Genomic DNA, 27,232 nt, shown 5'->3' with positions numbered 1-27,232 from the left:
ACATCTGGCTGTGGCTGTCCCACTCATTTTGCTAGCTATGGAAACTTCAAGAACAATGCCAAAAATATCTTTTTAAAAAAGAGAAAAAGAGAACTGCCCTCATCCTAGTGCTGCTGAAGGTGCTAGGGATTAAGTGTGGTTTCAAAGCTGAAATGATCAGACAGCACTGAAACAAATTCCGAATGTATTAGTTGGAAAAAGAATAAACGAAACAAAAAAACCCAACATACTAACAAAACCCCCAAAGTCCCCAACAATCAAAACTAAAAACCACACCTCTTTGTATTTTTGGAAAGTGTAATTTTTGAATACCTTGTTTTGGCAGTGCTGTAAATACCACCAGCTGTGACAGAAATTGCTTCTCCAAAAGGCACCAGGCTGAGACTGTCCATTTATTTCCTGCTGGCTACTGAAAATTTTTCATATGGAAGCTGTGACAGCTTTGATATCCACAAGGTCTCTGTCAGCAATGCATTTCATCTACAAAGTTGTATTTAATTGGGTCAGGAAATCAAATTTTGGGAAACTGGGTTGTGTGAAGATGAGGAGGGGTAGGGAGCATGTGCCTGCCCTAATCCAGGCTGTTATCTCAGCAGAAGCTGTATTTAGACTGCACTAATATCCCAGCATTTTTTTTTTTTTTCAACCTCCTCTCCCCAGCCAGGCATGTAATATTGCAAGAAAAACTTACACCATGAGCAGAATTGCAGGTATGATCAGTCCTGGATTTGCCACATAGCTGAAGATCTTGGCAACAAAAAGTGGGAAATCAAGCTCGATGGTCTCTTGAATGACTTCATACATCCTTTTCTTCCCACTGGAAAGAAAAAGGCCAGTTAAGGGGTGTAGGTATTTCTGGGAGGGACAAAATAGGTCTTGATGGAATGATGCTAAGTACTATGTTTCCTCTGTCTTTCAGCAAGCATCAGTTTGCTGCTGGCCACCAAGGATTTTGACATGCCTTTATTTTAAATTATTTATTGGTCCATCCATTCCGCCCGACATTGATTAAAAGAATAATTTTTGCTAGGCCAACTTGCTCCTGGAGTTAATACCTTTATTTCCACACATGGCTCTTCTGTGAGTTCTGACTAGTTACCCCTTTGAAAAGTATGAAAACCTACAGATTGCAGTAACTGTACATTTCTGACCAATATCTTGTTAAATATGGCCTTTTCAGAGTAGAGATGACTTTCCATATGCAAATTCTGGCTTTCTAAAATAATGAGCCAAGTTGAAGAGCTGCTAAGTAATGACAAAAATAGCAAGCTGTGATTATTGCTTAATATGAAACTCAGTGAAAGAGTCATTTCAAACCGGATTGATAAAGCAGATGAGACTATTCCGTATGAAAGGAGAACAAATCTGTAAAAGCCTGGGTTACATAATTGACCTTCTCTCCCCAGCATCTGTGGGTCTGTGAATTCAACCTGACAAGTCCTATTCCACATTTTTAGGCTTATTACCTCCTGGGACCTTGCAAGACTCTGCTCAGGAAGGTGTTGGACTCTGTCCTGACGATGAGAGTCAATAAAGACAAACTTGGCTAAACCGTGTCCTAACTTCATCAGCTACCTTAAGCCCAGGAGAGCTGAGCTTTCAGTTGAATTCAGAGGGTGTGCCAAGGGTCTGAATCAGGCTGAGTGGCTTTTGAAGGGTTGATTTGGAACTGAAATAGCTCTTTCACATTGCAGATTAGTCATCTCCAAATGATAGCGTGTGCGCAACAAGTTTCTCATCAGATCTCCTGACGTTGCTTGTTGACACCTGTCCTTATTATAGAACTGAGATAATTTTGGTCTCTTGCCTTCTCCCCCGAGCCTTTTAGCTTTCTATTGTCATTCTTGACTAGCAAGTAGATAACCTAAAACAGGAACAATTTGTTCCAAGCTGGCTCCTTGCTGAGTCAGACTCAGTGGGTCCAGGAAATGGTGTTACTCAATAAAATTAGACTTTATTGGCATCTTAATCTGCTCCACTGAGTCCTCTGTGAAGTGCTGATTCTGTCCTAATTAAAAAAAAAAAAAAAGCTGCAACTCTTGAGGCTCAAACCTATTAATTTCCTACTATTTTCCGACTAAATTCAACATGTAAAACATACCCTGTGGTGTGGGAGTTCTTAGCTCTCTGGAAGGCCTTAGAAGGAGGCTTTGGACCCCTATTTTGTTCCTACAATGTTCCTGAGAGGCTTAGGGGTGCTCACATTGCTTTTTTTACTGGGGGCTGCACCCTGATGTCCCACCCCTGCTGTTGCTTTCGTCGGTGTGTGTTGCCCACAGCTGGGCACAGCCTGTTGCCTCACATTGCTAAGCATTTAACCAGATGGAGAATGGAGCCATTTCATCACCTCTGCTGGAGTCCAGGCCTTCTAACTTCATTAAAATAATCCCATGTGTCAGAGCAGAAAACTGGCGTTTTGGGCGTTTTGCTAGTACCTGAATGGTCCACAGTCAAAGGAAGGAGGCAGGGACATGATGGTGTAAGCCACAGGCAGGAGGCTGAGAAACAGGATCAACAGTAAAAGTCCCATGTAAAAGTTATTAGACTTGGATGCTTTGAAGACTCGTTCATGAGGGACATTGCTACTCATGACAGCCCAGCACTGAAAATACATGGAGGTTAATAAGCGCAGCACGTTTATACCCACAAGCCCTGGTGCGTAAAAGGATCCCATCCTGAAAAGGAAAGGAGAAGGACAGGTGCTATTTTTTGATGGAGTGGAAGGGGTTTTTTTTATTATTTTCAGAAGAAGGAAAAAAGCGTTGATGTGGTGGCGAGTTTACCCACAAATAAAGTCTGAATGGGCTGGCTTGTGCTATCATTGTGTTCCCAGAGGAGGAGCTGCCTGCATCCACATTAGGGTATGGTAACCGTACATTGAAGAGCAGCAAGGTCTCAAGCCCCTCAGTGCTTGTAAAGAAATATTATCAGTTTGTGATAAAAATCACTTGAGGATTGCTTGGAAAATATCAGGCAAGTGCAACCAGTAGGGAGAGACCTCCCTGAGCCTGCTGAGATGTTGTAGTAGGGGAATGGGCAGAAATCATCAATCTGTGGCAAAATAAATTTTGCCTCCAGAGGAGGTGAGGGTCCTTTGTGTTGTTGCCTATTGCTTCTCATGCAAGCGGCTACTGTTTGCCCTCGCTAGGGGTGATTTTGGGCCATGCCTCTCCTGCTCAACCTGCTCAGCTGGCTCTGTGTCCACCCTTGCATTGACATGTAAGCTTGTGATGTCCCCAAACCCCTTTCTGATCTCCTCCCCCAGCATGTGGACCATCTTAATACATTTTTACCATTGGAAAAAAATGACCATATAGATGTCAGAGTGGGGCAGGGTTTGCAAAACTGTTCTCTGCTGCAGTTGTGTCACTGCTGCTCCTCTCGGATGAGTAAGCTGGAGTTTTTAAATTTCCACTTTCATATTCTGATTGTTTGGCTTTCTGTGCTTGACTATTGCTAACTCCACTGGCAGATTTTCTAAGTAATACAAACCCTGCCTCTTCCCCTAAAAAAAAAAAAAAAAAAAAAAAGTATCTTACCAAATCATTCCCTGGTTGAAGACCAAACCCAAAACATTGCCGCTAATGTCAAACTCTGCATAGGATGGCTGCATGGGGGAAGAAAGGAGAGTTTGTTGTTGCTTGAGGTACCCACTACTGTTTGCTGCAGGGTATAAAGATGCTTATTTAAAGCTGGTATGAATGGATTTCTGGGAGGGCTCCCATTGCATGTGAACTGTTTGAATGACCAGCAGCAGTGCAGTGAAGGCAAAACTGGAGCTACTGCACTGTGAACTGATGCTTCTCTCTTGGCTTGCTGTAAATTGGAAAGATACATGGAGGTGTTTAGGGTTGCTTTGTGTTTATATATTCTCCCTGGTAATATAAAGCCAGCTATGAGCAAAGGAGCCATGGCATGGGACTAAGTTTTATACTCCAGCTGGTGCATCTGTCTATGGACTTACAGTTCTACCTTGGTAAAATATTGAATGTTTAAATGGTGATAATGATGAACTGGAGGGCAAATGATATGCCAGATGTATCCACGTCCTCAGGTCTTGCAGCAGCAGGCAGATGAACAACAGAAATAGAGGGCAAAGGGAGAGAAATATGAGGGAATACATGACCTGATGGGTATCTGGTGATATTTTGCTCTGTAGTAGTCAGTAGTTAAAATACTGATTCATATGGAACAACCTGTCTAGTGTGGGTATTAATGGTGGTAAGCCCAGAACAGGCTACTCTAATCTGTTGACAGTATTTGTTATTTTATAAGTTATTATTCTGATACATTTGCCTATGATTAACCTGTTGTTTCTTCTACATATGTCTGCTTTTGTGCACACAAAACTCAGATGACTTTTGGCAGCTTGAGCTATGTTCAAAGTTTTTCTTTTACACTTTATTGAAAAAAAAAAAAGTATTTTTTTCTTTACTGCAATGCAGAAAACACAGTTTCAAGCAATAATGGGTGATGCCCTTATATGTTTGAAATGTCCTGTGCAGTATGTCGGTTTTTCACCCAATTTGCATGTACTTAATACTATCAGCAGTTCGTGGAATTGAGGTTTAAGATGTTTGTCTTTTATGATGAAAACTTGAAAGGAACCTATTCGGAGTCTTGCTTATCTGACTACTCACAGCTTTGGGAAGAGATGGGTGCAAGCATTGTTTTCCTTATTGTTTTGGTTTTGTTTCTTCTTTCTGACACTACCATGGGAGCTTGGCATGAAAGGAGAGTTTTGCTTTTGCCAGAGCACAGAGTGCAAACCCTCCAGTGCTGCCCCATGATATGGGCAACTTAACACTACTACTAAACAACCATAATAAATAACAGTCCTAATAAATAAAGGCCTTGCTTTGCTCCTACTGAGCTCCTCGGGGGCTCGGTTGGACTGCTTTGCAAAAAACAACCTGCTGGAGCATGTTAATCTGGTCATCCCTTGATAGATGCTGAATGGGGTTTGCTTCTCAGTGCGACATCGCCTCACAGCCTGCCTGGGCTGATGCCGAATGCTGCAGGAAAGGAGAGAGGGAAGCGCAGCATAAGCCCTAAAGCAGCTCTCTTAAATGTCACTGAGAGAGGGAGGATGGATGTCCAGGAATTTTTTTTTAATATATATACATCAAGGAGTACCTGCAGGACAGAAGAGACTTTCAGCTGTTTGTAAAATGGACATCTTAAGAATGAAAAAAACCCCTGTATGGTATTTCTAAAGGTTGTTTTGGGGAAAGCATTAAAAAAATCTAAGGTGGCTAACAAAGTGAGAGAAGGACATGGCCAGGAGGAGAAAACTAGAGGCTTCAACAAAACTCTGATCTGTGAGCACACGCAATGGGAGCAATAACATGCTGCTTGGCTGCCAGGGGCTTCCTCTAAGCTCTGAAATCTCTTGGACACCCTGGGAAACATCCTCTGCCTCCCCCAGGAGAAATCCATAATGCTCCACAAGCAGCAAAATGCCTGCTGTGCCCTGGCTGCCCTTGCTTGCCCAGGCCCCTGTAGGCACCTGCAAACCCCATCTCTGCTCTTCTCCAGACCCCTCCTGGAAACTCTCCCAGGATGATGGTTAGGCAACCGGGGCACTGATATAATTATATCCTTGCCAGGTATTTCCATCTCTGTCTGAATCCATCTGTTTTTGTCACTTCTTATGTGAAACAACAGACTTTAAAAAAAAATTATTATTCTGTTCAGTATTTGTGCAACTCCAGTACTGGCTGCTTTGGTAATGTACCCTAATGAATACCAAAGAGTCCAGTGCTGCTGTTGTGTGTTACGCATACGAGAGAGAGGAAGGAAACTCTCCTTGCTCCACTGCAGCAGAGATTACACCAGCTTCCAGCATCGATCAGAAGACGATGCTGTGAGTAAAGCATGATACTGCCTGTGGGGTGGGCAACGAACAGGAAAGTCTGGGCCTTTGAGAAGAGGAATAGAAGGGCTCAAAGATTTGGGGTAATAATGACCGAATGAAGGTGAGATTGAGGTTTGTATTTAGTTGTGTGGTTTGGTGGGTTGTTTTGTTTGGTTTTGTTTTGTTTTTTTGGTTTGTTTGTTTGTTTGATTGATTTTTCTTTTTTGTAGTTCGACTTCATGTTTTGAAGTCCAGAGGTGGGGGAGAGAACTGCATTTTTGTAGGATTCTTTCTGGGATGAAACTGACTGAGCCAGAGAAGTGATAGACTAGCTACACCAATTAGATTATCAGACAAGACCAGAGGGCCACTGGAATCATTCAAACCCAATCTGTTTGTAGCATTTGACCAAATAGACCTAAATTAATTCTGTCTTCTCAGCTATAAGATATTGACTTACAAATCCAGCCTCTAGGTCCCAGCACCAACAGTAATTCACAAATCTGACGAAGCAAGCTCGGATGAAATCTCCCACCAGGATGGTTATAAAGGTCACCAGGATATCAGACACGGTGAGCCTTACGAACTCCTGCAATTTAAAACATGGAAAAAACATTTAGCTCCTACAATTTCAGTAGTGTATTCAGGACTGTATTTTTTATTAAGCCATTTGTCTTTATATGATGCTAACCTTCAGAAAGGCACGCCATGAGCAAACTCCTTGCCTCTTTTCAAACACTTGTCAGTGCCTAAGCTTTACCTCTATGTTTGGGGACGATGAGCTCCGTTAGAGCCATTAGCCCTGATAGTTGCTGCTGGTGTTACTGACTGCGCTATCTGTTGTGACAGCATGTAAAACATAAGCAGAATGTTAATGCTGCAGTAATGCTGGTGTAAAACATACATACACTGGGGGTAATTTTGATTGTGCATAGCTCTGTTATGGCTCAGCTCCAGAATCTTCCTGTGAACTCCTGAGAAATTGTTCAGCTGTAAACAAGAGCTGTGAGGGACTGTAGAAAGGGGAGATGCACAAGACAAGAAAGGTAAAATTGCAGGCAGAAGTGAGACTTGTCAGATGGGGATGGCTGGTATCTCAAGAATTCAAAAGAAAAACACTGACAAGTGAAGGTTTAAAAGCCTGAGGGAAAAAAACCAAGGATTTGGAGGATGACAGCTCAGTTGCACTGAGGATCAGCACCTTCCAAGGAGTGATGGTGGCTGGTCTTTCCCTACTTGACTGAAAACTGCTTGGCCAGTGAAGACTCATTGGGTGTATACTGTAACGTGTAGCCTCATTATCTTAATTAAGCCCTAGCTATCTATATCAACCAATACATAATTGCTTTTACTTTTTAAGTTTTGCATAGTCTGGCTGCAGAACTTCTTGGTTAATTAAGAAAGTTGCCCAAAGTGCAAAGGTTGCAGAGTGGGTTTGTGGGGTGAAACTCTGAGGACTTGAAGGCCACCCTGCAGGCATTTCAGGGAGGTAATTTTTGCCTAATTCTGCGCTCGTCTCATTGCCTCATGATGTGTTACTGGTTGAGACATGTCAGGAGTTCCCTTTGGGCATGTCCTCTGGTTGGGTTTTACCCGTGTGCTCCAAAGCCTCCCTGCCATGTGAACCAAAGTGCAGCAGTAGTGGAGAACACAGGTTCGTTCAAAGGCACAGTCATGATTTGAACCAAAATGTTATGCAGACATTGCTGCAGACTAACTAGCCTTTTGTGCTTTTCACAGAAAGGGCTGCAGAGCTGTGCATGCCCTGAGAAAGTCCAGATGGGGATTTCACCACCACAGCATGAGAACTGTGGCCAAAGATTTATACCGCCTTGGTGCTGCTATGCGAGACTCAGGAAATGAGAAGCCATTCGTAGGGAAAACTTCAAGCCTGGAAATGCTAAACACATCATCATCAACAACAAAACCCCACCCCAAACCAGCCCAGACACTTGCTACATAATGGATTTCTTACAATGCCGACGGTTGTCTCCCAGCAGGGTCCCCTGGGCACGTCTGCAGGATCAAGGGGAGGTGGGGTGGCGATGCTGCTGTTCTCCACAGATGAGTTGTAGTGGCCAAGCAGCGTCCAGTGCGTGATGTTCTTCACTGCATCCTCTTCAGCCAGCTGTAACGAAGAAACCCCCCCAGCCAAAAATGTCAGAAAATGGGCATGCCAGAGCATGTGTTTGGAGAGATCCAAGGCGCTGGGTTTCCTACTCCTCCCTACCAGTTACCATCCATTACATACACACTTGCTTACAGCAGAGCTGCAGTACTGGCATTGGAAAAAGAAACAGCACAGAAACTCCTTCCCTTTTGCCAGAAGCAGCAGTCCCTCCAGATGGAAAGCAGCTTGGGGCACTGTGAGTTTTGGGGAGCTAGTGGCCTGCACCCCCTATGTGGAGGAGCCAGACCTCCTGCAAGGTTAGTGTATGCAGAGGGAGCCTCCACCCAGGCCACCTTCCTCACTTTTTCATCGTTTTCAGAGCAGAGCAAACCGCCCTGATTCCTCCAGTTCTTCTCAGCTTAAAACACACTCATTTTTTTTCTGTGGATCAGTCAGACGTTTATCCTTTCCTGCAGTTATCTGCCTGCAACACGCTACCAGGATAATGTTAAAGAGGGGAGGGCAGGGGGAAAAGGATTATAAACTATGTCCTCAGGGTCTGCGTTGATAGAAATTGCAAATGGTGTCTGATGGAAGAAAAAAAATCAAATTACCCTAATATGCCATGATTATAGGAGACAATAACCACTCTCTTTTCAGGGCTGTAAAGGAAAGCTGAAGACTCTCTGGAAGCCCCTCTGGGCTGTGGGTCTCTCTGAGCAATACAGCTGGTGCTCGAGAGGATTGGGGAGGGGGGAAGCCTCTGCTGCAAAGGGGTGATTGTCCCTGCTGGCTGCAGAGATGGGGTGCACTCGTCCTCAGCTCTGGACAATGCTAGTGAACGTGGCTTTTCAGCACAGGTCTTACTTTTTCATTGACGTCATCCATCAAGGCCAGCAAAAACGTGTAGAGGTTCCCGAGGAAGAGTGCAAAGATCCGTCCCAGCTGCCATTTCAGCCCGATGCGGGGATGGTAATTTTCTAGCGCAGCGATGGTTTCAAACAGTGGAGGGCAAAACATGCCCAGCAAGGACATTACAATTTCAACCTGCCACATGAGGAAAACGAGATTACTGCTAATAGTAACAACAGTGAGTATATTACTTAGAGCAGAGCTGGGGGCTGCCAGCAACTGGTTGGAGCTTTCTGAAGGATTTATAAAGGGGAGGGAGCCAAAGCAAGCTCAGCTCCCAGTTTTGCTTAGTGTGCAGGCAGCACAGCGTCAGACTTCAGGACTGGGTTGCACTGATTGCTCTTGCAGGAGCACTTTTGCTGTTATCTCAAAGGGATGAGCTCTGAAGAATTTATTCCCTGTCAGTCCAGACTCATGAATATTTAAGTTCCTCAGGTCCCTCGTAGTACTGCTTGCATCAGCTCCGAGGTTCTTATTTTAGTTTCAGAGGGAGTGCAAGACTTGGCTTGTGTGCATAAAGATAATTATTTGATGCTATGTTTATTTTCCATGTCCAGCATCTTAGCTTTTGCAATAGGTAGTTACAGATCTGAATGGAAGCACATCAAAGACTTGGTTTTGCAGCTCAAGAAAAATATGTCCTAGTGGTATTTTTGTTCTTCCATATGGTGCAAGATGCTAAGTTGTACTGTGGTCAAGGAGGTCATTGGCAAGTGATTAGCTCAGGCATGACTTGCAGGCTCAATCTTTTTTCACAGCCCTACAGTGCCCGTTGGCCTGCAGGGTACTGTGTCTGTACAGGCCCTGACTCACAGGTCTCTTTTTTGTGCCTTACTTTCCAGGAGAGGGAACAGTACCCAGAACTCTATATATTCAGATCTCAAGTTATCAACAGGAAAGTCTCAGACTTTGAACTTTTCTTAATAGGATTATTTTTCTTTGGGAAAAGTTCACTGAAATAAATCAAAGCATTTTGTGAGAAAGTACTGTCTTGCTAATGTTTTCTGAGAGAATTATGAAAATGCATGGCTTTGAATTTAATTTGGCTTTGATATATAAATACATGAGTGCAGTATACATTGAAATTAAGCCTTTCCCTAGGTTGAAACCTTTTGTGTGTGTGTGTGAAGAGCTTTGAAGAAAAATTTTGATGACTTAATTTTTTTCTGTAGGTTGTAAAATCTTATTCCCATTATTCAAGATGGATGATAAAGATTGGAGTTTAGCTTTATGTCTGATCATGGACATTTCTAACACCCAGAGAGCTTGCTACTACAATAGAATTCGTAAACATTAATATGCAACTTGACATAGATGCTTTATAAAATGGCCAGTGATGTAAGTGTTGAAAGCCCATTGACTTTGTGATTTATTTTAAGAGTATTTTCCACTCTTTGCAGGATCTGTTAATCTGCCCCAGAAACTCTCAGTGAGACCAATTTGATTTCTGGATAAAACAAGTACAAAGGTACTGAAGGGGACCCCTGGGCCCTAGTAGGGAATTGCTCTGCCTTGGATGCTGCCCTCAAGCTGTGGCAATGATTATGCTGATGTCCAAGGCAAAATATCACAGCAGAAAACTGCAGGCAAAGTTTCCTTACCTCATTTCTTTCATACCACCCGACGTTTTGCATTTTGGAAAAAGTTTGGGAGCGTTTCACCACAAAATAAATGAGGTAGCCGCTCCCGCACAAGCAGCATATGATAAGGACGTTGGCCAAAACCCGCAGGAACCTTCTCAGGTGGATGTTCTCGTCCTTGTTGCTTTCTTGCTCATCCACAATAGACTCCTGAAAAAGTAGGGATGCTCACAGAATCGGAAACTGTACCTTGCAGCACTGAGCCTAAGGCAACTTTGGATGTTTTTCTATCCTGTGAAATGCAATCTCATGCTGGTTTGGCTATATTGAATTTGGTAGTTTGCATTATGGTAAAACAAAGCTTCATGCAAGCACCCCATTTTGAATGAAAGATATCAAGTGGCAAACAGCCTGCCATGTCCCAGGGGAATGTGGCAGGGAAATTGCGCTCTGAAGTAAGCCAGATTTTTTAAAATCCTAAAAAGGTGGTTGGGGTGACCCACGGCACGGGAGCTGGAGCTGCCGTGATTCAGCGCCATACCCCGTTCATATTGAGAGATGCTGTACAAGTCCCCAGATTTTCCCTTAAACCTCTGACATGGTAGGCACTGGGAGCATCCCCAGAAGCAGACAGAGAAATGTCAGTTAGGGTTACCTTGAAGCTTGTGGTGATGGATGCAAACTTGTTGTCTGCTGTCTCTGGGTTGCCAATGAGGTAGTCCCAGCTGGTGAACATTTTCCAGCTGAAAATGAAGTTGTCATCATCTCCGTCTGCTGTACTTTCGTTGGCATTGCGTGCCATCCTGTGCGAGGGCACATGTGGTAGCAAGGTCAGGGAGTGCTTCACAGAGCCACCTCATGTCCTTCAGCTTTGCAAAGCAGCACCGATGGCTTGGGGTTGTTGGTGGATAGGGACAGAGTGGGGATGACCTTTCTTGGGGTTTGGGTGTGACTGTCTATCATGTGCCATGGGACTTTAGGCTTAAGGAGGACTGAACTGTCAAAAGGGGTTTCCAGTGCTATGGAGGTCTCAGTGCTATGGAGGTCTTGTATTACAAACAGTAACGTAGAAACATCCTAGCCTAGGTGATTAAAGCAGGTTAAGGATTGCTTTCACCAGCTAGTGCATGAAGAAAGTCTATTTGCAGTGCTTCTGGGTCCTAGAGTACAGTATATTGTTATGGCTACATTTGGTTGAATTTAGTCAAAACTCACGGGTGCTGTCCAATACACCCACTGCAACACAAAGTTTTAGTGAGGTTTCAGTAGCTGCATGATGCTGGAGTCAAAGAGCTTGCAGAAAAACATGCAGGGAGAGAAAAAGGATTATTCTTGTTAATCAGCATAGGACCAGATATGGTTTCTGCTGTTCCCGCTCTATTATTCAATTCCTGAAATCCTTCTGTAACTCCCACTAGAGTTCCTAGCACCAGTCCCTCGAGGAAAGCGAGACAACAGATGCTGCAATTTCGTGGCAAATGTACAGCAAATCCCTATGTCCCACTCCAGCCAAACGCTCGAGAGGCTCTTTCTGCCGCACACCAATGGGGCCTGTTTGAATAGCGATACAAATCCGTGGGCTTATTCTTTCTTGCAAACGGAGGGTAACCTTTGAGTGCTCTGGCCTCTAGAGAGAGACAGAGTTTTGGTTTCAGCTTTGCAGAGACTGTCTCGGCAGTGAGAGCTGCCTCAGCTGCATCCTTGGTGCCCCGGGGAAGCCGTGGGGGCCTCACTGCTGCCCAGCAATGGTGCACCAGGGGCAGGGAGATTGGGGCCCCACTTAAAAACTCTGCTGAAGGGTTTGGGGATGGATCAAAAGCAGTCTGGTAGCATTTGGCTCTTTTCTGTACCCCTTGCACCATCTGCGTGACTTATAGGCTTTCAGGAATGATTTTTTGCAATGAAAGGATGGGAAAAGGAGCCTTTGAAGTTTACTGTAAGTAAAATCCTCCTTCATGTACAAAATCCACCTGTTTGAGGGCCCTGTAGTATTGTTGGAGGAAGGATTAAAGCAATCCAGACGGGAGGAAGAGGAGGAGGAGGAGGAAGAAGAGTGCCGGAAAAGGAGGTTGAAGGGTTCAAAATAACGCAGATGAGCACACAGCTGAGGTGGGAGAATGCCCAGGTCCACCCAGCCAAGGCTGGACCGAGCTATGAGCCATCCCCATGGAGGGGAACCCAGCTGTGAGACACATCTGGGTGGATTTTGCAGAGAGGGCAATGCCAGCCGTACTTACGATCTTATAACGACCATGAGGCTGTAGCCGAATACACTGATCCCAACCATGAAATATGCCATTGGTAGCCTGTATTTTAACCAGCCAATTGTCCGCTGGTTGTTGTAGTAGCCATAAAAGAGTGCCGAGTATTTGATGTAGCCCTGGAGGAAAAGCGAAAGCAAACCTTAGTGTAAGCTCTGCAGCTTTTCTTCTGCAGGGAGGAGGTTTCTGGCAAAAACTGAAGGTTTAAAACAAGGGAAATCAACTTGGAAAAATTGTTCATGTCTCATTCTCGGCTGTTTGCTGCCCTGTCACCTTCAAGAACCATTCTTCTAAGAGCTTATCCTCTTAAGAGAGGGATGAAGAGAGAGAGCATGGCAGAGGATACTGGCTCAAAACTAATATGTAGTTTTTATTCATCACTCTTTCATCCCTCCCAGAAAAAGCCTCCTTACTGCTCTTTGTGGCTATAGCCCACCTGCTTCTCTAAGCCAGTATCAAACACTCAGATCTTGTAGAAATGCTGTAGCAAAGGGGTTTCCCACCATGATATGAAAATTCTCCTTTCAGCTAGGAGGCAGCCGATGCTCAGTACCCTGCAGATTTAGTTCCTGTTACTGACTACCACCTGCAGAGCAAATATAACTAAAGACTAAAATCAAAGCATTGCTTTCCTGTGGAAAGCGGAGCTCATACAGAATATCAACCATGTTATTTCAAGTAGATGTATCTTTTTCTGTACACACTGTTAGGCATTCAGTGAGTGTGCAGATCTCCTAATGTGTGTTGGCAATCTCTCCCTATTTTTCTGTCATATCTCATCCAAGTTCATGTGTATCATTGCATATTGTACTTCTGTATTTTTTGCCTGTTGTCTTTCAGCTCATAAGCTAAGTGCAGTTAACCAGTATGGCCATGGTAGTTGAGCAAGCTCCTCTCTGGTGAAGCCTTTGGAAAGATCGAAATTGAACCATAACATGAAGCTCATATCAGAGGCTGTGTAATGATCGTGTATAGAGACATCGAATAATTTACATGGGAAGGGACCTCTGGAGATGATCTAGTCAAGCCCCCTGCTCAAAGTAGAGCCAATTTCAAAATTAAGTGCTGTGGCTCAGGGCCATGTCCAGTTGAGTTCTGAAAATCTCCAACGATGGAGATCCCACAGCTTTTCTGGGTCTCTCTTCCAGTGTTTGACCACTTTCATTTAACCAATTAAACTAAGGTCCCCCAAAGCACTAGGTTTTTCATTCCTAACCTAACATAAAACTTTGGTATCCCTGGGTGCCACATTAGCTGCATGTTTGCCCTGCACAAAGCACAGTGCCACAGGTACAGGACGACTTTGTACATGTTTCTGCCAGTGCTGCTGAGCCACTGAGGGAAATGCAGCAAGCCCACGGCTGGCACACCACAGCATGGCTGCTTGGGGCTCATAATGTGTTATGTACAGCATGTGCTGGGAAGTTGTAATGAAAAAAGCCTCATAAAATATAAAGATGACGTTCCTGGAAGGTGCTAGTGAAGTGTTTTTTCTCAGGTTGTAATCCCAAACCTTTGTCTTTTTGATTAATCAAATGATGAAGACTGAAAGATGAGTTTCTCTGCTCACATCATCCGGTATATTCTTTAAGCTCCATTTGTGAGACATGGTGTCTCGTGTCTGAGTGAGATTTATTCCTTTCTACTCCTCTAGAAATCCGTGATGGGACCTCCTTGCTGCCAAAGCATATTAATACATTTCCCTGGCTCCTCTCTCTTGAAATGTATTTTTCAGGATCACAGTATTGACTCTTCGTTTTATGCCTGCTCTGCAATATGTTTCCCCTTCGCGCTTCTCCCATGGAGCGCACTGGAATAAGCATCTATTCATTTTTGAAGGGCAAGCCCCTGTGAAGGGCTGAATTTGATATCTTCTGGCCGCAGGAGTGTATGGGTGTACATTGCTGTCCCATAGCTTGAGATTGCTTCTCAAGGTTGCATGGGTGCTCCTTGGTATCAAGCAGCAAGGGAGTGGGTACGGGGTGGGGACCTGTATGGCAGAGGGTTCAGAGGATCAAGCCCTTGGTGATAGCAGGAGAACGTAGATCTGTGTACCAAGCCCTAGGCAGGAGACTGGCAGGTCATGGTAGCCAGCCTTTCATGCAATGGTACAGCCTCATCCAAAAGCAGATTTCCTTAGTGATACACATATAGTTATGGTCTCCCAGACAAAATCAGCAGCCGTCATTCAGCAATGCTCCCACAGGTGTCTTTGTTTGTGTGTTTTGGCACTTTTTTTTTTTCCCCCGGATGAATGAGTTTAAATGTTTTTTGTATTTTTACAGTGTGATGCTCAAATGAGTATTCAGTGCAATGTTATTCAAAGTGTTGCTAATTCACATCTGAATTTTGGATTCTGGCAAGTGAGTGAAAGTGCTGGGAGAGCAAGAGCTAAAATGATCCTCAGCAGAAAATGCATGCCGATCAAAGGTTTGGCTCTGTCAGGCTCCTGGGCACACCAGTATTTGATACCTTATTAATAAATTCATTTAGATAATTTGGCTGATATTAAAGTAGATTTTTCTTGTTGTTTTGAGGTTTTTTTAGCTAAGGAAATTGTGATGGGGTTTATTACATAAGGTCTCACACTTTGTAATATGTGGGCCAGTGCCCACAAGCAAAAAAATACTTTCAGAAGTAGCAGCTTTGAAAGTCAGGTCCCAAGGTATTTGCCACAGCGGAATCTTTTCTCTCTCCCAGTGCACATATTTTTCTTTTTTTGGATGGTCCCCTAAAAACACTTAATACCTTTGGCCTAAATCTTAAAAGGCAAAGAGTAACTGGGTGAAAGTCCTAAACTTTGGTTCCATCTTCAGGCTTGTATAATATTTCAGGGCAACAGGAATGGCCAGGACATAGGGAGTGATCCCCTTCCCAAGGCTATGAGCAATTTCAGTGGTGTGGCAAGGTGCTCCCTGCCCGCAAAGGGGTTCTGCATCTGGAACTTGCCTTCTCACTGTCTGGTTGGGAGAAGCTCTTGCATCTCACCTATGTGCTGGCTGCCTTTCTAGTTGGAAGTAAAATGGCTCTTCTGCACAGATTTTTTTTTTTTTTTTTTTTTAGAATGAAATTCTGCATTATCATTATAAGATGATGATATAGATTTCTACAGATTGTTTTATGTAGATCTAAAATACAGCAAAAATGTATTTATTTGGTTTTTGTTTTCCTCTGAAAAATGATTTTTTGTTTTTACCTGATTTCATGAGGCAACCCTCTGAACATGGTTTAAGTGAGTTGCACCAAGCTCCTAACTGGGCAGTTTGTGTAGTCACCTGCTTCTACTAATGCTCATAGCAAAAAATCGAACTTTGGCTTCTTGTGATTCATGAATAGAAATACTGTGTAGGTAAAAAGAGGCTGAGGGTAGACCTTATTGCTGTCTACAACTACCTGAAAGGAGGTTGTAGCATGGAGGGTGTTGGTCTCTTCTCCCAAGTAACAAGTGATCAGACAAGAGGAAATGGCCTCAAGCTGCACCAAGGGAGGTTTAGATTGAGTATTAGGAAAAAATTCTTCACGGAAAGGGTTGTCAGGCATTGGAACATGCTGCCCAGGGAAGCGGTGGAGTCACCATCCCCGGAGGTGTTTAAAAGATGTGTAGATGAGGTTCTTAGGGACATGGTTTGGTGCTATGTTTAGGTTAATGGTTGGACTTGATGATCTTGATGGTGTCTTCCAACCAAAATGATTTTATGATTCTACACGGAAGTGGTTCGAATCCATATGCAAGTACCTGTATGTGCACATGCTCTTTTGGCCTGAAATCTCTGGACATCCACAAAGATTTCATGGCAGCAGGTGTCTTTATCTTCTGGAAGAAACAGATGCGTTGCTGGTTTATCTTGGAACAAATTCATCCCTGTAGCACCACTAACTTCTGAAGGGCTTTAGGAGGTATTCAACTCGTCTCTTATGATAAAAAATCCTGTACTTACCTCAAAATCCCAAAGAACTGAAAAATCCATAGCTGTTGCTTGTTCAGCCCGGGGTACAGTTTTCCTCGGCATGCTCCCGTATGGCATTCCCATCAGGACCTGGTGAACATTAATAACAGTGGAACAGTGGTGCATGTATAGTATAACACATTGTACAGTTTTTAACAGTTGTGGGGTTTTTTGGTTTGTTTTGTTTTGTTTGTTTTGTTTTGTTGTTTGTTTTTGTGGTTTTTGTTTGTTTGGTTTTTTGTTTTTTTTGTTTTTTTTGTTGTTGTTTTGGTTTTTTTCTAAATGAGTCTCTTTGGTTTACTTTTGATTGGTTTTCCTTTTGGTTGATTTTAAGATATATTTTATTTCTTAATACCAGAGCAACAGTTTAAAATATTTAGAACTAATTTCACTCAAATAATCGGAGGAGTTCCCTTTCCTTGGTAACATCTGTTGCACAGGAACTATTTTGCTAAGGAACTGTGTCCCTCAATGAATAGCTTCAGTTTAAGTGTCCTTAGTTTGGCAAGAAATTCTTTGGTTGAACTTCATGGGTCTAATGCAGTAAAGGGATTAGCTTTATCTATTTATGCAGGACTCCTCCTTTGAGACAAGTCAAGAGCACTGGGTCGAGCTTGCAGTAAATTTTGTAGTATATAGTCCTGAATTGAAAAATTATCTCAAGGTGAGGTGAAGGGAAGTTAGGTTTGGGCAAAAAGCATATGACAAAATGATGCAAAGAACAGTTTTCATGGCGTGGCCTCTCCTTATGGCACCACACAAAGCAGGTCTTGCAACAAGTCCAGCAGCTATTGAAGTCCAGAGAGAACATTAAGGGCTATGGAGATTTACTACTATATTTATTGGCAAGCAGACACTGACTTCTGCCTATACCCAAATACCCCATTAGTATTCATAGCCTAGAAAGGTCCTAGCATATCATCTATCACTTATTTTTTAGGGCTATCTAATTAATTTCAAAATCATTTATGATTAAATGTTTATTGCCCAGCTACTCTCCATATCATAACAGCTCAGTAGGCAATGAGTAACAGTATGCATACTTTGAAGATGAAAGCCGTTTAGTCTTCTATCATATGCATTATTCCTAACAAAATATATTTGTATTGTTCAGTGCTAATGGTTATGTCTCTTCATCCTCGGAGGAAAAAGAGCATTTACTTTCGATAGTGTGAGCAACCACATTAAGGAGAACAAAAGCATGGTCCTCAGGAGAGACTCTGTGCTGCATTTTTCTTCCATAAAAATCTGCATTGAACCGAACAGATGCCACTGTCTGCAGATTACACAGCATTGAAAGACTGCACTGAGTAATTTAGCCAGAACTGTAATGGCTACATTAAAAAAATCTTCAATAAATGATCATATAAAGTTGGCTGTGAGATCCTTTTCCTTCTCCAAGAACAGTGAGATATATAAAAACTGAAAATAAAATGCTTCTTTGTGAATCATCTGAATTAGAAGTACAAAAAAGGGAGATCTCCCAAACAAATGTTAGGAGGCAAAGTGCTTGGGAGATTGTTCCTTCCCTTGATGGTTCCTCCTGGGAGGCTCCGCCATGGCTATCGCCCTGGGGCTGTGAGTATTCTCAATCACTTTCAGAGCACAGCCCATTTCTTATGGCTTTTATAGACCTGAGATTGTACCTGGAAGTGTTACTAGATCATGTTTTTCACTTTAGTCAAAATATAAATACAGCCTTAAATTAGGTTTTTGAGCTCCTGTTTTAGCTGCTGGATGGGCAGGATCTTCAGTAACAATTTAGGTGTCCTGACTTCAGTCCAGCTTTTGTTCCCATGTCAGTAACAGCCTTGTAAGTTTTCTTTGCAAATAATTGTCCTTACACATTTAGTTTTTCTAAAGCACTGCCTGTTATATGACACTTGTTTGTGCCATCAGTCTCGTGTTCATGTTAAGCAATGGGCAATATATTATTGAAGGGAGAATTAAGCACTTACCTCTGGAATTATAACCAGTCCAAAAATTAACCCAAAAAGGACAAGATTCACTCCATACATCCACCGCAGAAATATGAAGTAGGAAGCTACCGAGGAGCCAAAGTGACCTTGAACGAGAAGACACTTTATGGTTAGGAGTTTAGGAGGGTTAAACTGTTCTCAACAAGATCTGGACCCCTTCATTCTCAGGTGACCCTCCTGACAGTCCCCACTGCTGGTAGGAGATGGCAAAGCACAGTACTGTTTGGGGTCCGTGTTTGGCACTGGTGCCCAGGGAGAGTGGAAAGTGGGGACCAGGGGACTGGAGCATTGGGGGTTGGACTAGATGACCTTTGAAGGGGTCCCTTCCAACCCAAACTATTCTATGGTTGTTTGGATGAAAGCAAAGCTGTCTTACAGTGTGTCTCGCTGCCACCACACAGCACCAACTTCCACTTACTCTCCACTTCTTTTATCTTCATCTCCCAGGGTATGCACTGGGTTTTAAAATTGTCAAAGTCTCTCTTAAATTTCACCCATTTCTGAAACAAGACAACATCGCTGTGAGCAGAGAGGAGCAAAGAGCGAAGCTGCTTCATCTGCAGGGCTTTCTAATGTCAGGGTTTGGTAGCATTGCTACAAGTGGGTGTAAGGTCCCAAGCAAAAAGTCTGGTCTGAGTCTGAGCTTTTGGACTATTTCAGAAACTATTGTCAATCCCAAAACTCCCCTGTCCCCAAGTGTTCGCATTAATTATCTGAATTTTAATCTTCCCAGGATATTGGAAAGCTATGGTTGTGCTATGAGTTTACCATATTATATAGGGGTGGAAATTCAGACCTAGCCCTGGAATAAATGAATTGATGCAGAACAAACTCTATTTAAAACAAAATTTAATTTGATAAAATACTGAGCTTGAATTCTTCCTCATCAGACCAGTGGCTAAACTCCCATTGATTTCATCATCTCAGGCCTGTCTCTGTTTTTCACTTCTCAATATAATCTCCATGGCAACATGCAGCTTGGTTACCAACTTCGGCCTTAAAACACAGTCATCATCCTCCTTGTTGTGTCATTAATGGGAAGATGAAGTTTTACAGGGGTCCATGGGGCAGTGCAAGAGTTTGCCTCTTTAGGGGTGCCTTGTCTCACAGATCAAGGTTTTGGAGATTGCAGCCAGAAAACCACATTTTATCCTGCTCCTCCAAACCCTCTCTTGCTTCAGAGAAGGTGGCAATGAGATTCAGCTAGGGGGAATCTTCCCCTTGTTCTTTCTGTAATTATCACAGATTTGAAGTAGGTAATATTTTTTTGAATGTGGGCAGGAAGTTTTATTCTGATTTCCTGGTGTCTCTCTTGCAAATATGGGTTAATAAACTCTACCAGAAATGGGCTGAATGCACAACCAGGTAACCAAGCTTTTCCCTGGCATCATTGCAGCACTTACCTTTGCCATCATCATCTTATAGGCGTACAACTTTTTGCCCTTCCCTTTTCCCAGAGCTCCTTCAAACTTCTCTACAAAAGCTTGTGCCTCCCTAATTGGAAAATAAACAAGAGGGTTATTGAAAGAGTAAAGGGGTCTTTAGCTTTTCACCTCTGCCTGCACCGGTGGGAAAGCAGCCCCGCTGCCCTACCCTTGCGAAGGCAGGGGTCTGGGCTCTCTGCACCCCGTGCTGTGTGTGGGGTGCCAGCTGCTATCTGCTGGTGGTGCTGCTGTGCCGTGCAGAGCTCACACGCTCACCCAGGGCTGGTTAACGGCTCCCCAAAATGCTCACGCAATGGAGATGTGCCCTCAGTCTTGCTCCATGCTTTTCCTTGGGTGTAGACTGAAAGCCTGCCTGTTCCTCTCCCTCCAGAGCTCTCCCACCCTGGTGTGCTTTCCATAATTTCTCTCTCCTGGTGCACTGGTCAAGGAAAAAAAAAACCAGAACATTTTCTAGTGAAACAAGCTCCAAGAGGGTGCAGCATTTCCCTCCATGAACACCTCCCGGAATGAATATCGGACATGTACAATTGGCCTAACAGGATAATGTCAGTGCCAGAGAAATGAATGTAAGCTGGTCAGGAGCAAAATCAAGTTACAAATTGAAATCAGTTTTAGAATGGATTTCTAAGGGAAATACAGGGAAAAGAACCTAGGTAGATGCTGTTGGAGTATGCTGAGTTTGTGAATGAGATTACATTTATATTGATGTTGCTGGTGCAACATGAGAAGATAATAAATTTAAGGAGTCCGGAGGTCCTTTGCAATCCTAAGCCTGTGGGAAAGACAGACTTCTACTTGGTAGAAATAGCTCGCTAGCTCAGCTCAAAACCTCGGGAAAGTTACCTATTACTTTATTTGAAAACCTAAAGTGAGATTTCTAAGTCTTGAACATAGTTTCACTCTCCTTGTGTTTCACATTCTTCACCTGTGCAATGGGGCTAATCCTTTCTTGGCTCAGAGTTGAGTTTGTGCAGCCAAAATAACTAGTGAATGTACAGCACTCTGAGGGGATTTGTGGAGACCTCTGCACAAGCAATACAACAATCTTGTTTGGGTTCATTAGTGGGCTGTAATGATTGCCATGGTTCAGGGATAAAATGGAAGGATGGATACCTCACGATCAAACAAGATCCTAGGCAGAATTTTAGCCAAGATCCTGCACCAGAGGGAAAATAGGTCATAAGTAATACTGCTTTGCTTTTTTTTTTTTTTTCATTGCAGAACTTTAGATTTTGAGGGTCATAAGATCTTATTTGTAATGAGCTCAGGCTTGTAGCATGCCTGCATGATAGGAAAGCTGCTTTAATACAGTTTTCCTGCATAGATCTTTACCCGTTTTTTTAGAAATAATTGGCAGTGTTCAAGGCTCCTGATTTCAATGGAAAAAGGAGCAGGTCTTGGCCTTTGAGGTATAAAAGAGAGAAGCAGAGACACACGGTGACTGCCAGCCTTCACAGCCTGGTCATTGCAGCTCTGAGGAGCCTCTTGGCAAACACAGAGCATCACCACTCCCTGTGGGGCTGTGCAAACCTTGCAACACTGTTTTGAAAGCTCTCCTGGTAGAAAGGGCTGATAGAGGATTTTTAATCAATAGACCTGGGATTTGAATCACTGCATTGACATGGGAATGGTTTGTTATGAGCCGTTATGTGAAAGGAAGTTGTAGTATGGAGGTTGTTGGTCTCTTCTCCCAAGTATCAAGTGATAGGATGAAAGGAAATGGCCTCAAGTTGCAACAGGGGAGGTTCAGATTGGATATTAGGAAAAAAATCTTCACAGGACGGGTTGTCATGCATTGGAACAGGCTGCCCAGGGAAGTGGTGGAGTCACCATCCCTGGAGGTGTTTAAAAGATGCATAGATGAGTTTCTTAGGGACATGGTTTAGTGCTAGAGTTAGGTTATGGTTGGACTTGATAATCTTAAAGGTCTCTTCCAACTAAAATGATTCTATGATTCTATAACCCTACCCCACAACCCCCACATTGGCCTGCACTAAGGGGTCTCTGCAGCTGCCTGACTCGTTACCACATTCACTGCAGACTGGGTAGCAATCTAATCTTTGCTCCATAAACCTTTGCAAATAATAGAGTGTTTTTTCCAGGTAGCACTGTCTCAGAAAGTGTGAAGTAATGTGGCACTTTGCTGCTCTGATTTCTGCCTGACAGAGGGCATGAATAAGCAAACCAGGGCACAGAGTTTGCTTTAACAAGTGGCCTGAGAGTAGTGAATCATTTGGTTTTAAATACAAGGGTAGAATGACCTGGCCATGGGTATCAGTTGAACAGATTTGCACCTTGTCCGTTCTTTGGTTACAGAGGCTGAAAATCAAATTCCACATTTTAACTTTGATCATTTAAACCCAGACAGGCTGGCCCGGCTCTGCTGGTTGCTTTTTCTGAGACTGGGGTGTTACAGTAGAAGAAGGAAATATGCAATTTCTAGGAAAGTCAAAGTGCATCTGACAGTCAGCAAAGACCCCAGGGGTGTGGGTTCCCGGTGTGACAAGTACCTGAGCACTGAGAGCTTCTTCACCATCCTCCAGGGCTTGTTCCTCATGGTGGAAATCAGTTTTTTCTTTTGCTCCACCTCTTCCATCAGCATCTCGAGTTCTTCCTCTGACAGCGACTCCTCATCGGATGAGTTGGAAGAAGCAGAAGTAGTACTGAGAGAGACACAAAACGAAGGGCACAAAATAGAAAAACTTGCAGGAGTTAGAGGGAAGGTCTTGCTTGGGATGGGCACAGTGTCGCTGCCCCCCGAGGATCTCACTCTGATGCGGGCACAGTGCCTCCCTGTTCCCCGGCTTGGTGCGATGCCAGCGCGGCCCCTTCGTGCTCACGGCAAGGCTGCTTCTAGCCAGGGTGATGGAGAGGTGTTTGTGCCCCATCATAACTCTCCTGACATTGTGCTTTGGACCATGCTTCAGCTACAGAAGCATTGCCTGGGGCTGCAGCTGGCTCTGGAGAAATGTGTTTCACACCTTCAGAAAGAAATGGAAGGGGAGAAGCAGAGGGTTGGGACAAGCAAGATTTGGGAGAGGAAGAGACTTGAAAACACGAAAGATCCATTTTAAGCTGTTACCATAGGCCAACCAAAAAACTGTGCCCAGGTCTGAGTTGTCCAAGCTGTCTTGTTTTAGTGTGCTTTTCTACCCACAGCTGTGGACACTAGGATTCCACTACATGCATAGATATGATCCTGGCTGAGAAATGGCAATGACAGAAGACCTTGGAGGCAGTTTGGTTGTGTGGCATTTTACACTACTGTTTTCCACTGATATATCTCCTTTGGGAGAGCAGTAATTTATTTGCAGCCTGTTGGTTTTGTAGTTCTGACCCGTGCGCTACTGGCACGTCGATACTTCTGCCAGTCTGACACAAGGCACCTTACTCAGGGATTGTTTCATTACCTGTTTTTCCTGTCTTGCTTCTGTTTGTTCTCTCCTTCCTTTCCTTTCTTGTTTGTTTTCCTTTCTTTGTTTTCTGACTCCTTTTGTTCTTTGGTGGGAGCCTTTTTGCCTCTCTGCTGGCCTCCTTCCTCTTCTGCCTTTTTTTCATCACTGCTTTGATAGTTTTTTTTCCCAGGAGCTCTGTTTTGTTGGCTACAAGTGTCTTCCTCTTTGCTCTCATCTTCTTCTTTGTCTTTCTCTTGCTTTTTCCTTTCGAGTCTGCTTGCTCTGCTGGTTTTCCTGAGGGGCTGTTTCTTAGGTGTCTTGTCCTTTACTTCATCTTCTGCAAGGGATAAAAACCAAATACTTTGGGAAACACTTAGCTTTGCATGCTGGCAAAATGAGGATTTATCGTAAAAGTGCAGGTAGCCAGGATATCTGATGCAAACCCTAGCAAAGTCAATGAGCCTGTTGACCTCAGTGAGCTTGGCATTATGCCCCATCCAAGACTCACATCCAGCTCTTTGGTTATGCGGCTCCCATTTAAGACAGTACGACTCATTTTAGCACACCAGTGACTGATAAGTTACCATAAGATAATTGAAAATAAGTTGCAAATGCAAAAGCCCATGCATCAGAGAGCACAGAGATATTTTCCTGACCTGTAAACACATCAGAGCAATGGAAACAGAAATTGCAGCCAGTTAGATAGTAGTGTACTTGTTGGTGCAATGTCCTTGAAAGCTGTTCGGTTTTCAAGGCTGGGGATGGAGATCTTCTGTTTCTATAGAGAATAGGTACAGCTTAGGCAGCACTAGGTCTTGTTTCTCTGAGTTTTTGACGGGAAGGTCTCTATTCAGAGAAGAAAAAAACAGTCTCTGTTGCACGTTCCATTCTTTTTGGCCTTGCAAGCTAAAAACCTCATTTGTCCAGAAGTTGGAATTGTTTCCAGTTAGAAGGGTTGAAATAGACTGTGATTTAACTGCAGAATATTATGGAAAAGGGGAAAAAAAATCAAAAAACCTGAAGGCCCTCCATCCCTTTTGCCACCTAGTAAATTAAAATATAAGTTTTCCAGATTCTTTTGGTTTCTAATTTTCCAAAATTTATTACTGTTGAAAATAAAGTGTAAAAAAAAAAAAAAAAAAGTAGTTTTTGCATTTTCCTCGAGGTTGGAGAAATTGTAATGGAAGAAGGAAATTGTGCTGGAGTGGGATCCAGAGTGAAAAATGAGCAGCCTAAAAGATGAGGAAAATAGAAGCAAGAAGAATTTGAGTATTTTAATTTTTGTTTTGGTGAAAAGCTAGAAATAAATTACAAACAAAATACTTTTTGCTTGCTAGTGGTAAAAAAATAGTAGGTGGTCGTTGTCACACTTGTCACTGGGGATAAGGAGAAGCAGCTTTCAACTTCTTTCTCAAGAGCCATTAGGTAGGTTTCAGCTACTGTATAACGGTGTGTCTCAGCTGAATTTCAGTTAGTGATCTAGGTCAAAGGACCATCTAGACTCTTTGGAAAAATGTTCTTTTTGAGCAGCCAACTATCGTGGTTTTCATTTGCAACCTGTCAAGTACTAGGTTAAATGTGGAGCGTGCATTTGTTACTTTTATCTAATTTCCTTGTTTGCCTGTATGGGAAAGGTGGATGTGATTAAAAAAATTAATTCCAGTCATTTGCTAATTACTTTCTCGTATTTTATAGATTTTACAGACACGGTTTTGAACCATTTTTGCAGTAGCATCTACATTCATATCACCTATCAAGTGCTGTTATGGTCTTACCTCTTAGCTATCTCTGTTTGTTGTTATAATCCTACCCCTTGGCTATTTCTCTTTATTTAGTATACACACAGGGTTAAGGCTGTTTTTAATCCTGTTGCTGGCTCTTCCTGATTTTCCTGACAGCCATCAGTCTGCCTCCAGTCCATTTTCATTTTTAGCTTCTCATGGTCATGATTAATCAAGATAACAGTGAGTTATGGTCTAAGCAAGCATTACAGGGAGGGAAAGCAGGACCTCGGTGCAGTGCAAAGCATCCCCAGCCCTGCATAGGCTGGTGTCTTACCATGACGCCTGATTTACTGGGGATGATTGCCAAGGGACGTGGGCGCCGACAGCCTCTGGCTCTAGGAGCATGGTTGAAAGGACACAGACTGCTTCAGAATGGTGGTTTACATATCACTATTACAAGTCAAACCTCAAGGGAAATTGCCTACAAGTAGCTCATGAAATGGTTCCTGTTTCAGAGCAACTCACAAGCCAGAGAGAAAGAGAAAAGGTATCACCTCCCGTATTTCAAACAAGACTGCATTTTTTAATCTCTACATTACCTTCACTCTGTGTGTCACTTTCGATTTGTCCATCAATCTCTATTCCAGCTGCAAGACAAAGAACAAAGAGTAATTACATTTGTTGCTGGGATTTATACATGCGATGCTTTACACAGCTAGTCCTTAAATGCCAGCTGAGCTTGGCAGGATGTCCCTTATTGATTATATCTTATATTATTTTTCTACAGCGATGCTCTTAATATTTACTTCAGTTTGGCAAATTCACTAAAGTTCCCTGCATGAGCAAACTGAAACTGCATGATCTTTGAGAGAAGCAAAATGATGTGCTTGGAAAGTCATGAGATGTTTCCTCAAGTATTTCGCAGCATCCAAACTGAAATAACCTCATAGTGATACCAACCGTCTTCCATGATGACCTGTAAAGCACATTTCTTTTTCTTCCCCATGACAGCTTCCCGTCTTCTGCACAGACACTGTAGCTGCTATGCTGCACACGCACACCCCAATCATGGACAGGTTACTCTCTCTTCCAATGCCCGTGTGCTTGTCTCCTTGTCACTGCAGACAGACGGACACGTCCAGCCGCTGGTGACCTCCTGCTTGCGAGCCATGTGGACAGGGGAGGACAGGGAGGGGTGGGAGAGGCAGGGAAGACCCAGACTCTGCCTCAGCCCACCCAAACACTTTTCCTTTGGCTCCCTTCTACCTGTGAAAAAGCACCTGTCGGCATTACATTGCATTTCATTATTTAAACATGAAGGAAAGCCCTTTGGTGGGTACTCAGTGGTATCATATGAAACACAGACACAAGTCACGTCTGGTTCTGACATAAGCATGTGGCTAGAGGTTTGAAAGGATCAATTTTCTTAATGCCATATTCTTTACTGACCTGCGTCAATCTGTGTAACTCTGTTAGTCATTCTCCTGCACCTTATTAAACCCCTCAGTGGGGTGCCCCTCGGGGCATGGCTGTGGGTCACCTTTTGTCCTCCATGTATGTCCTTTGGAGGGGACTTATGAGCTAATAGATGCAGCAAGGAGTCAGGAGTCAGGACACCAGGATCTCTCTTTCCTTTGCTCCACTATTCTGTGTGACCTTTGCATACTCATTGAACTTGCTGGTAAAATAGGATAGATTTTCCTTCTAGGTGTTCTGAGGCTTAATTAATTAATGCGAGACCCTCATTCGGAAGGTCCTTTAGTACCACAAAGTATTGTATTGCAGGCTGCAGCTTGCAGTCTTTCGAGGGGCCAAGGATCGGTTTGTCTGAGCAATCTCCGGTGTAGAACCTGCAGCATCTGCCCCAGCTGTAGCTTTCTTGGGGAGCTGGTGCACCCCCAGTGCAGGGTTTCTCCTGGGGGTATGTGGATTGTGCAGGAGTGGTTTCCGAAGAGGAAAGCTTGCCCTCACACCATCCATGAAGTCTGCTACGGTCCCCCAGCTTGTGTGGACGTCCATTGG

General features: G+C 43.4%; 1 protein-coding gene across 1 annotated transcript in view; it reads right to left on the bottom strand.

Annotated features, from left to right (window-relative positions):
* TMC2 (transmembrane channel like 2) overlaps window positions 1-26,216 on the bottom strand; it is a 32,715-nt gene extending 6,499 nt beyond the window's left edge. The window contains exons 1-17 of the mRNA XM_065629586.1: window positions 26,171-26,216; window positions 25,810-25,857; window positions 23,502-23,823; window positions 22,602-22,754; window positions 20,050-20,140; window positions 19,065-19,146; window positions 18,626-18,732; window positions 16,659-16,757; window positions 12,697-12,839; window positions 11,115-11,262; window positions 10,481-10,669; window positions 8,835-9,014; window positions 7,833-7,985; window positions 6,318-6,446; window positions 3,540-3,607; window positions 2,436-2,675; window positions 692-817 (exon numbers count right to left, since the gene is read on the bottom strand). Of these exons, the coding sequence (XP_065485658.1) occupies window positions 692-817; window positions 2,436-2,675; window positions 3,540-3,607; window positions 6,318-6,446; window positions 7,833-7,985; window positions 8,835-9,014; window positions 10,481-10,669; window positions 11,115-11,262; window positions 12,697-12,839; window positions 16,659-16,757; window positions 18,626-18,732; window positions 19,065-19,146; window positions 20,050-20,140; window positions 22,602-22,754; window positions 23,502-23,823; window positions 25,810-25,857; window positions 26,171-26,216 (2,324 nt within the window). The remainder of the gene's footprint in view (window positions 1-691; window positions 818-2,435; window positions 2,676-3,539; window positions 3,608-6,317; window positions 6,447-7,832; window positions 7,986-8,834; window positions 9,015-10,480; window positions 10,670-11,114; window positions 11,263-12,696; window positions 12,840-16,658; window positions 16,758-18,625; window positions 18,733-19,064; window positions 19,147-20,049; window positions 20,141-22,601; window positions 22,755-23,501; window positions 23,824-25,809; window positions 25,858-26,170) is intronic.
* Window positions 26,217-27,232: the final 1,016 nt, after the last annotated feature.

The sequence above is a fragment of the Caloenas nicobarica genome, chromosome 2 (assembly GCF_036013445.1).
Source record: "Caloenas nicobarica isolate bCalNic1 chromosome 2, bCalNic1.hap1, whole genome shotgun sequence".
Lineage (NCBI taxonomy): Eukaryota > Metazoa > Chordata > Aves > Columbiformes > Columbidae > Caloenas > Caloenas nicobarica.
The sequence above is the reverse complement of the archived record's forward strand: the minus strand, read 5'-3'. Positions and strand labels throughout refer to the sequence as shown.